At 49.8% G+C, this 10,096-nt stretch overlaps 1 protein-coding gene and 1 long non-coding RNA gene across 51 annotated transcripts in view; one reads left to right on the top strand and one right to left on the bottom strand.

The window, feature by feature from the left end:
• The window catches only part of LOC125718884 (collagen alpha-1(XIV) chain-like), a 41,202-nt gene extending 31,687 nt beyond the window's left edge, over positions 1-9,515 (top strand). Inside the window, exons 36-51 of one of the 50 annotated variants that reach the window (XM_048993149.1) lie at positions 154-240; positions 716-769; positions 950-1,045; positions 1,856-1,909; positions 2,779-2,832; positions 3,162-3,215; positions 3,590-3,661; positions 3,853-3,888; positions 4,242-4,308; positions 4,716-4,904; positions 5,358-5,435; positions 5,666-6,782; positions 6,849-6,892; positions 6,959-7,112; positions 7,179-7,222; positions 7,267-9,515. In XM_048993149.1, coding sequence (XP_048849106.1) covers positions 154-240; positions 716-769; positions 950-1,045; positions 1,856-1,909; positions 2,779-2,832; positions 3,162-3,215; positions 3,590-3,661; positions 3,853-3,888; positions 4,242-4,308; positions 4,716-4,904; positions 5,358-5,435; positions 5,666-5,850 — 1,026 coding nt within the window. In that variant the 3' untranslated portion in view covers positions 5,851-6,782; positions 6,849-6,892; positions 6,959-7,112; positions 7,179-7,222; positions 7,267-9,515. Of the gene's footprint in view, positions 1-153; positions 241-715; positions 770-949; positions 1,046-1,855; positions 1,910-2,778; positions 2,833-3,161; positions 3,216-3,589; positions 3,662-3,852; positions 3,889-4,241; positions 4,309-4,715; positions 4,905-5,357; positions 5,436-5,665; positions 7,146-7,178; positions 7,223-7,244 lie in introns of all 50 variants that reach the window. The other 49 variants (XM_048993156.1, XM_048993135.1, XM_048993134.1 and 46 more) reach the window with 49 other exon arrangements.
• Positions 1,844-2,473, bottom strand: LOC125718886 (uncharacterized). The gene is made up of 3 exons (XR_007384970.1): positions 2,397-2,473; positions 2,238-2,310; positions 1,844-1,973 (listed from the first exon to the last, which is right to left on the bottom strand). It is a non-coding gene; the product is annotated as an uncharacterized LOC125718886 (long non-coding RNA).
• Positions 9,516-10,096: the final 581 nt, after the last annotated feature.

Genomic DNA, 10,096 nt, shown 5'->3' on the forward strand with positions numbered 1-10,096 from the left:
TGCAGAAATAATGTTTGAGAATGATGATTATGCACAGTTCCTGCCCTTGGTTTGTTTTTTCAAACGGATGCTTCTGAAATGGGAAGTATGCGCGTGTGTGCATGCGTGTGCAAAAATGTGCAGCTTCATGGTTCACTGTGTCATGTGTCCCAGAGAGATGAGGAACAGTGTCCAGCGCTGCCTCACGCCTGCACATGTTCCCAGGACAGTAAAGGTCCCGCAGGACCCCCAGGACCCCCGGTAAGAACCCCCTTACTTACATTACTCAGTTATTTTCTTGGGTTTATTGTGTTGAGTAGATCAGTGTTTCCTAATCGGGGTCTTGGGGACCCGCAGATAGTCCACATTTTTGCTCCCTCCCAGCTCCTGGTAGAAAGCAAAAATGTGAACTGTGAGGCAGGGAGCTGGGAGGGCACAAAAACATGGACTGTGGGTTGCCAAAGATCGGGCTGCGAAACGCTGGTGTAGATCATTACAGTTTATCATGAGTACATAGCAGGACTGGGGGGCTGAAGGGTCATCCCTAAAATTAATGCATGAGGTTGGAAGGTTTGGATTAGGTTAAATTTCATCTCAGGCTAGATTCTAGAACAACCTAATTCACGTGAGATGAATCCTTCGGATATCAGCATCAACATAAATGAATATCCGGAAAGCTGCTGCCATGTGATGAAATGGAAGAGGAGTCTCTCAGAATGGTTGTCTCTAAATGTAGGGAGGTCCTGGGGCCAGAGGTGCTAGAGGAGACCGAGGGGAACCAGGGCTGGTGGTAAGTAGGTTCTGCATAAGAAAATCTGGGAAGTAATCCTAAACAGCAGGCTAAATGTGTAAGTCTCAGAGAAGGTCTGAGTCTAGGATAAGTAGCGGCTTTTCTGAATCCAGCCTGTGCTGATTATGTGCCAATTCTTATGAAATTGTGACTTGTGATTTGGGTTCCTCTGTCTCACAGGGCCCACAGGGTCTAGTAGGTGACATTGGACCACCAGGTCCTCAGGGACTTCCGGGACCCCAGGGCCCAAGCGGCGTGTCCATTCAGGGGCCACCGGTAAGACTGATGTGGCTACCTGCCACACTTCTGGTTTCCCATGATGCAAAGTGTTGATATCAATGTGTCATCAATCACGTCACTTAAACTGAATACATACAGACAGGATGAAGAGATTCAGTTGCTGTTCAGCTAAGCATTGGAATGGTGAAGATGCCGGATCTGAGTGGTTTTGAATTTGATATAATTCTTGGAGCGATATGTGGTGGTTTCAGCATCTCAGTCACCACACACCTTTGCCAGCCTCCTGGGGTTTTCTCATCCTACGGTGTCTGGAGTTTACTGAGGAAGGTGTGATGGACAAATAACATCCAATCGGGGGGGTTCCTTGGGTGAAAACACCTAATTAATGAGAGCAGGAGGGCCATCCTCGTTAAAGCTAGCAAGTGCAACAGCTCTGTACAACAGTGGCATTCAGAAAAGCCTAGCTGAAGAACATCTTGTGGTTCTGGAGATAAAAATGGGTCCTACCCAGTACTAGCTAGGTGTACCTAATAAAGTAAGTTCTACTGAGTACTAGCTAGATAATGCAGTGTCCAGTGACTTAATAAGATTTCCATTGATTGCACAAATGCATTATATAAGTCGCAAAATACAGAATGGTTACTGAAGATGGCAGCAGCCATGTCCAGGAAAGGTAAGTTCCTGGAAGCTCATGTGAGATCTTTATTAAATGTCTGAGGAGCCCGCGAGCAGTCTGCTGTAAGTATGCTTGATGGAGAGGTCGGGGGGGGGGGGGGGCGGGGGCGGGGGCAGGCGGGGGCAGACTGTAAGGAGAAAATCACACTTCTTACCGGTGACACATTGCAGGGCACTGCGGGAGAGAAAGGCGAGAGGGGAGATGTCGGTTCTCCGGGCCCACAGGTAAGCCAGCCGCAAATTACTACTCCTCCACAGAACAACAGCAGGTCTGGTTGCTGCCCAGGCTCTGAGCAGAGTATAGCCAGGGAGACTGATTACTTTCTGTTACTGGCTGCTCCAGTCTGCCCCCTGGAGGCTCGAGGCTGTAATCATAAATATAATGAGAAATGTTTCCCACTGAAGTGCCTGATGCCTGACCTGTGATCAGTCTGTAATTAAGGAGTGTGAACCCCTGGTAAATCCACAGTGTGTGTGTGCATGTGTGTGTGTGTCTGTGTGTGTGTGTTTAATTAAAGGGCCTTTTAAGTCTGCACTCCGGGCTCTTCGTCACCTTCTGCAGCTCTTTTCGAGGTGCTTCTTTGTGTGTTAGCCTCTGTCATCAAAGCTGGAGATCCTGCCAGCTCCTGGAGATAAAAGTCGCCTGTTTATGTCTAGGAGGATTAATAATAATTTTCACTTGACATGAGTTATACCTGCAATTGACTCTTACCTGGGTAGACGCTTTTACAAATGACACCTCTTCCCTGGAAACGGTGATTAAACGACGTCCAAAAGTGCCGGACATGTGGCTGCAGTAACGGTGCCGCGTTCCCCTGAGTCCCTCTGATGTCTCGCCTTTGAGAGGAATGTGTGTCTAGCCTCAAAACCGTCCCCTGTCTGTGCAGCCCTCCAAGCTGCATTTGCAAAGTGCATTTTTACAGGCCTATTTTAATCATAGGAAACAAGGCTTTAAAATTAAACCTTCGTTTTAAAAATTTCTGGGGCTTGTTAAATAATGTTAGTTATTAACCTAATATTATCTGTTAAGGCTCATTGAGTATCAGTGCTGGTCTATTGAAGCAGTTTGTTTTTGTCATCATGTGATCTCTTAGGGGGTACCGGGACCACCTGGCTTACCTGGGCGGGATGGACCAGCGGGACAAAGGGTGAGTCCGTTTCTGACTGTACGGCTCACGGGCAAGTGCCCTTACCGCTGGAAATGGGTGATTTCGTAGATTAGTGACTTCTGAACAGCTGATGTAATTTATTCACTTCCCAGGCGGGTTTACCTCCCCCGAGCACCAGGGGGCGGGCTGCCTCTTTTTAAAGTCTGCTTTTAAATCTGTGCACAAAACTATATTTCCAGGAGATAGGGCAGAGCAGACTTGTAAAATAGCCGTGGCAGAGATTCAGAGCAGTCTGCTGTAGCCCTGATTCTGTGGTTCCCCTGGTACATGCTCACGCTAGTCCCCCCCCCCCCCCCCCCCCACCACAGGGACTGCCTGGAAAAGATGGTCCCCCCGGACTCCCTGGCCCCACAGGAACCATTGTGAGTGACACATGGACTCTTGGCACCAAGATGGCTGGAGCACTTTTGATGATACACCAATTCACATTGCACTGACTTGCATCGCACTGACTCGTACTGCACTGACTCACATTGTACTGAAACATCGCACTGACTCACATTGTACTGAAACATCGCACTGACTCACATTGTACTGACACATCGCACATTCTTCAGAACTCAGGCCCATTGTGGGTCTGGCTTCATCCCTTTATTGACAATGGACATGCTAAAATCCCCTTGTGCTACTGCAGCCAAGGGCATGAATATCATGGCGTCATCATGCAGGTGTGGGGGGCATGGCACTGACCGGGTGCTGGTGACCCATCTAACCTGTCATCGCTCCAAAATAACAGGGACCACCTGGAGGTCCTGGACAGCCTGGATCAAACGGACCTCCTGGACCCCTGGGAGATCAGGGACTACCTGTGAGTCACTGGCTAAACTTTCACTACAAGCTGCATGGCTGGAACAGGATGGATTAAACCCTATTGACCTCTGGTGTCATTTTTTAATAAGAAAAATTCCAGGTGTAAGCAGAACAGGACACAGTCCAGCTTTTTAATGCCCTTTATCTGTCTTATTCTTGTGCAATTACTGTGCTTGTTACCGACTGTAGGGTTCTCCTGGAGTCCGGGGAGAGAAGGGTGAACGGGTAAGTCTGGTCCAGTGATGCTTTTCATGACCTTTTGGCCTTGATGCCCATATCTGTGGCTGCCTGGATCTGCAAACTCTTGGCGCACAGGCCTGGTGTGTGCAGCCATCGACTCAGGACCTGTGCTGCTGGAGAGAGCGCCACCTTGTGGCTGTACAGTCCCCTGAGGGGGCCGTGCTAATTAGCAAGCAAGGAGCCGCCATCATGGCTTACCTGGAAAGTAGATAATAATTAGTTACTATATTTGGTTACCCCCCCCCCCCCCCTTCCCCGGGGAGCGGTTGATTACTTCCTCCCATGGAGGATGGCCTTGCCCTCTTGCCTCAGGCTGTCGTGCATGCTCTTTGTTGCAGGGAGATGCGCAGTCGCAGGCAGCCGTGCAGGCCATCGCCCGGCAGGTGTGCGAGCAGCTCATTCAGAGTATGTCCCGCCCCCGGTGTACATGTGCTGACACGTCTCGCCTTCTCGGAGGGGCGTCTGTGCGTCACCTGCCCTGAAAACTAAATCACTTTTCATTCATCTTTTGTGAATTTTTGCCATTGGGTGTTAGAGGTCATTAATGGCCACCAGCTTGAAGCCACATGCATTCAGCCGTGTACATAAGCGTGTGTGTGCGTGTGTGAGTGTGCGTGTGACTGCCATGTATGACACCACTTTCACCAATGTTTCACCACTTGTACATGCTAAGTTCACGGTTTGGCCACAGAAAGGCTGAGATTCAGAGCTGGGGGGAGGGGGGGCAACAGGGTGTGAGATGTTGACCTTTTCACGGTGGTTGAACCAGCATCTGATGGAGACCCATAATTATCTGACCATTTCTGGACCAGGTCACATGAGCCGGTACAACTCCATCCTGAACCACATCCCCAGTCAACCTGTCTCCGTGCGCACCATCCCAGGGCCCCCTGGAGAGCCAGGGCGCCAGGGCTCCCCGGGGCCCCAAGGAGAGCAGGGCCCCCCCGGCCGACCCGGGTTCCCAGGGAGCAATGGGGTGAATGGGCAGCCGGGAGAGAGAGGTATGCCACCGCGGGCTGTCCTGGCCCACACCGGGAGGTGGTGAGAGGCGGAGGGTCTCAGGGTCGGCATCAAGTGAACAGCCAGGCCTTTGTGAATCAGTGGGTGCTTTGCCTGCTTCTCGACTACATTACAGTACCATTACGATGCATTAATTAGCTACTCTGTTAGCTAAGTGGGATCATTGATTATTTCATCTGCCGATTTTAAAATCCTCAAAGGCTGCATTTTGCTATGAACCCGCAGAGAGAAATATAGTTAAATATGATCATTTATAGTCACGGATACAACCATTACCTACCTGACAATGGACATAATGGCAACAGAGAAAGGCATGCCAGACTAAGGGTAACCACAGGGATTTGTTACAGTTTAAGGGTGCCATGGTGTTTAAAGACCTCTTAAGCCAGCCGCTGGATGACTCTCTCCTTTTCATCGTTTGTGTCTTCTGCCAGGTTTGTCAGGAGAGAAAGGCGAAAGGGGTAATCCAGGGGTGGGAATCCAGGGCCCCAGGGGCCCCCAAGGGCCTCCAGGTACGACCCCACCTGAGAATTCAAGAAACAGGACACTGATCCACTGGGTGGACAGTATAACGCACATGCAAATAGCAACACATTCATCATGGGTGCTCTGTCTTTCAGCCATGATGGAATACTGGTAACACTGACAGGCAGTAACCCATGTTAAAAGAGGGGGGGGCTGCTGGCCTTTATACTGGCTGTGTGGGACTTTGACTGCAGTAATGTACCGGTTGCTCTCACAGGATCCCCTGGAGAGGGCCGCACAGGCAGCCAGGGACCCCTTGGTCGCCCTGGCAACCCTGGAACCCCTGGTCGACCGGGCATCCCCGGTCCCACTGGTCCGGCTGGCCCCCCTGGATACTGTGACCAAAACTCCTGCCTGGGGTACAACGTAGGAGGTAATTATCAATGGGCTGCTCTGACCTGACAGCTAGTGGTCATGTGGTCTCTGCATGTGCAGTAGTTATGTACAGCAGTGTTATTCATTGTGTTGAGCCTGCAGCCTTGAATTCCATCAGAACTTTGAAGCTGTCTGTTAAGCCCAAGAAACAGAGGCGAGACACACTCCCTGTTTTTTGGGAATGGCTTTAAGCTCAAAGTTTTGAGTCATTTTTCTTTGTGTCTTCATAGCACTTTCATTCTAGTCTGTAGATCAGTGTTTCCCAATCCAGTCCTCAGGGACCCACAGCTGGGAGCTGGGAGGGAGCAAAAATGTGGACTGTCTGTGAGTCCCAGAGGACTGGATTAGAAACACTGCTGTAGACATCTGTGCATGTAACTCACTGTTTTCGGGTGCAGAGCTGACAGACAAAATGAATCAGGCATTACAAATGTCGCCGCTTCAGACTCCTGAAGGAAATGAAGTTCAGCATTTCTATAATGTTGCAAAGACAAATCATATCACTCTGTTTTTCTGAGTGTAACCCATGTGTTACATTATGGTTATAGCTATACTTCATTATTCCAGCCATTTAAAGGTATTTCCTTCATATCTCTAAATGCACTGAAGACAGAGCGGGCGGGCTGTAGGTAGAGTGCGGGCAGGCTGTAGGTAGAGACCGGGCAGGCTGTAGGTAGAGTGCAGGCAGGCTGTAGGTAGAGTGCGGGCAGGCTGTAGGTAGAGTGCGGGCAGGCTGTAGGTAGAGTGCGGGCAGGCTGTAGGTAGAGAGCGGGCAGGCTGTAGGTAGAGTGCGGGCAGGCTGTAGGTAGAGACCGGGCAGGCTGTAGGTAGAGTGCGGGTAGGCTGTAGGTAGAGTGCGGGTAGGCTGTAGGTAGAGTGCGGGCAGGCTGTAGGTAGAGAGCGGGCAGGCTGTAGGTAGAGTGCGGGTAGGCTGTAGGTAGAGAGCGGGCAGGCTGTAGGTAGAGACCGGGCAGGCTGTAGGTAGAGTGCGGGTAGGCTGTAGGTAGAGTGCGGGTAGGCTGTAGGTAGAGTGCGGGCAGGCTGTAGGTAGAGACCGGGCAGGCTGTAGGTAGAGTGCGGGCAGGCTGTAGGTAGAGACCGGGCAGGCTGTAGGTAGAGTGCGGGTAGGCTGTAGGTAGAGTGCGGGTAGGCTGTAGGTAGAGTGCGGGCAGGCTGTAGGTAGAGTGCGGGCAGGCTGTAGGTAGAGACCGGGCAGGCTGTAGGTAGAGTGCGGGCAGGCTGTAGGTAGAGTGCGGGCAGGCTGTAGGTAGAGTGCGGGCAGGCTGTAGGTAGAGACCGGGCAGGCTGTAGGTAGAGTGCGGGTAGGCTGTAGGTAGAGACCGGGCAGGCTGTAGGTAGAGACCGGGCAGGCTGTAGGTAGAGTGCGGGCAGGCTGTAGGTAGAGTGCGGGTAGGCTGTAGGTAGAGACCGGGCAGGCTGTAGGTAGAGTGCAGGCAGGCTGTAGGTAGAGTGCAGGCAGGCTGTAGGTAGAGTGCAGGCAGGCTGTAGGTAGAGTGCAGGCAGGCTGTAGGTAGAGTGCAGGCAGGCTGTAGGTAGAGTGCAGGCAGGCTGTAGGTAGAGTGCAGGCAGGCTGTAGGTAGAGTGCAGGCAGGCTGTAGGTAGAGTGCAGGCAGGCTGTAGGTAGAGTGCAGGCAGGCTGTAGGTATAATGTCCTGTTTTAAAGGACATTTGAAATGAGTAAAATCAGTATGTGTGTGAGGGGGGGTGGGGGAATCATGACAAATATATCAGCCCTAGGAGGGCGCTGTCAAAAAAGTTTGAATACCACTGACTTAATGAACTGTAAATAAAATCATATGTGTAGTAAACGCTTGCTTAGTGCTGGAATTAAAATGTTACAGTAGAGCTTTACAAAGAGCACCCTGTTTCCTTCCCGTAATTCGGATACGATGTCTCTGTGGTCCGGTGTGACATGTATGCATCGTTAATGCATGATGGAGTCTCACCGCATCAGACAAGAGTGCTTCGTCGTGTCCAGGTCATGGTGTTCGTGGGAGCACCGACCCTCGCCGCGGCACTCTAACTGCATGGGGTGTTTGTTTTGGTTAGACAGGTTATGGTTAGCTGATGCTTAATGTCACACGGTCAGTAACTGGGACGCATGCTGGTGCCTGATTGACGGGTCATCTGTGTCTCTGTCTGTCTCTAAATTGTTCTAACTCAAGGCCGACGTCAGTATGAGAATGACTACTGAGCACCACCCCCCCAGCACCGGCCACACTCTGTCATGAAAGACAAAAACAGGGACCAGCAGGAGAGTCGGCTCAGGGTTGTGTCCAAAACTACTCATGGACCACCAAGCACACCTGTTTATGTCCACCCCACTGTCAATTTACCCAGCAGCCTCGATGGCCGAGTATACTGGCGTATGTTAAGATCTTCAGAGGAATACTTCAAGATGAAAAGAAAGAAACTGATGGACCCTCACCAGTTAGGCTTGCGGTGTTTACCGCCATTCAAACCACACATTTGTATGGGGCGCCCGTTGGCCATAAACAATCAGAAGGCTAAATATTAAATCGACACGTTCCTTATTTAGGAGATGCAGACGCAGCATGTTCTGCTAACCAGCTAGCCAGCTACTATCTTCTGACCCCCCTTGCTAGCTGCTTATTTAATTTTTGAAACATCTGACGTGGTGCCAAGTGACATTTTCAGTGAGGCCCCAAAAACAGCAAACACCATGCTACGGGAAAGGCTATAGATGACTGTTCTATCTGTGGCTGCTGGTATGTTGTTATTAAGTGTCCTTTCGTCTTCATACTCACTCCTCTGTCTGTCATGCTAACCTGGACACTGGGTGGTGATGGTTATAAGACGGACATGATGGTGACCCAACTTACTAAGATGTTCCCATAGTACAATTGGCTCCTGAACCCTACCAGCCCTATGATAATGAGGAGGACCCATATGAGGGGTACAGAGGCTACCCCCATGAGTACTACCAACCCAACTACCCCGCCCCCCGACCCGTGGAACCCGAGTCTGAGCCCTTTCCCACAGAGGACACTGTGGAGGTGAGATCTCCTGGGATGCATCGCTTCTCCAGGAGTCTGTCTGGGAAGAAGGTCCCCACTGCTGCAATGGGGAGAAGAGCAAAGAGGGAAGACTGGAAATCACTGTTGCCCAACTGAAGTATTCGAACATGCACACGTCCCGGAAGAAAGGAGAGGAGGACAGAGAAAACGATGGCCAGAGGAACTGTCCCGTCACGTCAGGTCCAAGTCAAGAGGTGGCTGGAGCGAAGACTTGTGCAGAAGTAAAAATGTGGTCAATTTTAATGTTCTCAAAGGTGCGTGGGATTTGGAGGCAATGTGAAAGCTAATTGTATAAATGGGGTGTTCATTGATGTGTACTAATCTTTTGTAAATGACCAACAGAGAGCATTTGTACAGCTTGTGTAGTATTATAAATAATACCCTCAGTATTTCCCTACTGTTTCTTCATTTCCAGGTAGGCAGAATAGATTAGGCTTTTATTTTGAAGCAGTGTTGCATTATGGGGCATCCATTAAACACAGACAACCACAGTACCTTCAATTACAAGCAGAGTAGTGAAATACAGTTTTTTATAATGAGAAAATAAGCACTCTTTTGTCCTGCCTTAAGGGTATTTTTTTGACACTATTCTTATGTTATTTTTAAGCAAATAAAAGGGAGGTTAAACTACAAGGAATGCAACGATCTTTGCTCTGTGTGTGTGTGTGTGTGTGTGTGTGTGCGTGCGTGTGTGTGCGCACGTGCACGTGTGGATTATGTTTATATTACATTGTAGGGACCAAATATCCTCCACAATGAGATAAAATCCTGTTATTTTGACATCGTGGGGACCATTTTTCAGGTCCCAACAAAGATATGTGAATGCAATCAAAAAAACTAAAAATGCCAAAAGTCTCACATTTTGTTTGGTCACTCATGGTTAAGATTAGGGCTGGATAGAAATAAATGGAGAGTCCCCACAAAGATATAAGTACATACCTGTGTGTTTGTGTGTGTCTCTAAGGGCTAAAGGCCAATAAAACAAAACAAAATCATTCCTGGCTGTGAAATATGACCTCATGTTGGTATGAATGTATAGATTTCGAGCCTCCGATTACGCCACTACGCCTGGAGTTAAACCTCCTGCTATTCAAATCGCTCTGCTTCCTGCTCACTCCCAGGCAGTGAGATGATAGCAAACCCTCCACTTATCAGAAAATTAGATCCTCTACTCTCCATGCTGCCAAGACAAACTAGAAAACGAAAAGGCTATA

The sequence above is a fragment of the Brienomyrus brachyistius genome, chromosome 23, assembly GCF_023856365.1.
Source record: "Brienomyrus brachyistius isolate T26 chromosome 23, BBRACH_0.4, whole genome shotgun sequence".
NCBI classification, from domain to species: Eukaryota; Metazoa; Chordata; class Actinopteri; order Osteoglossiformes; family Mormyridae; genus Brienomyrus; species Brienomyrus brachyistius.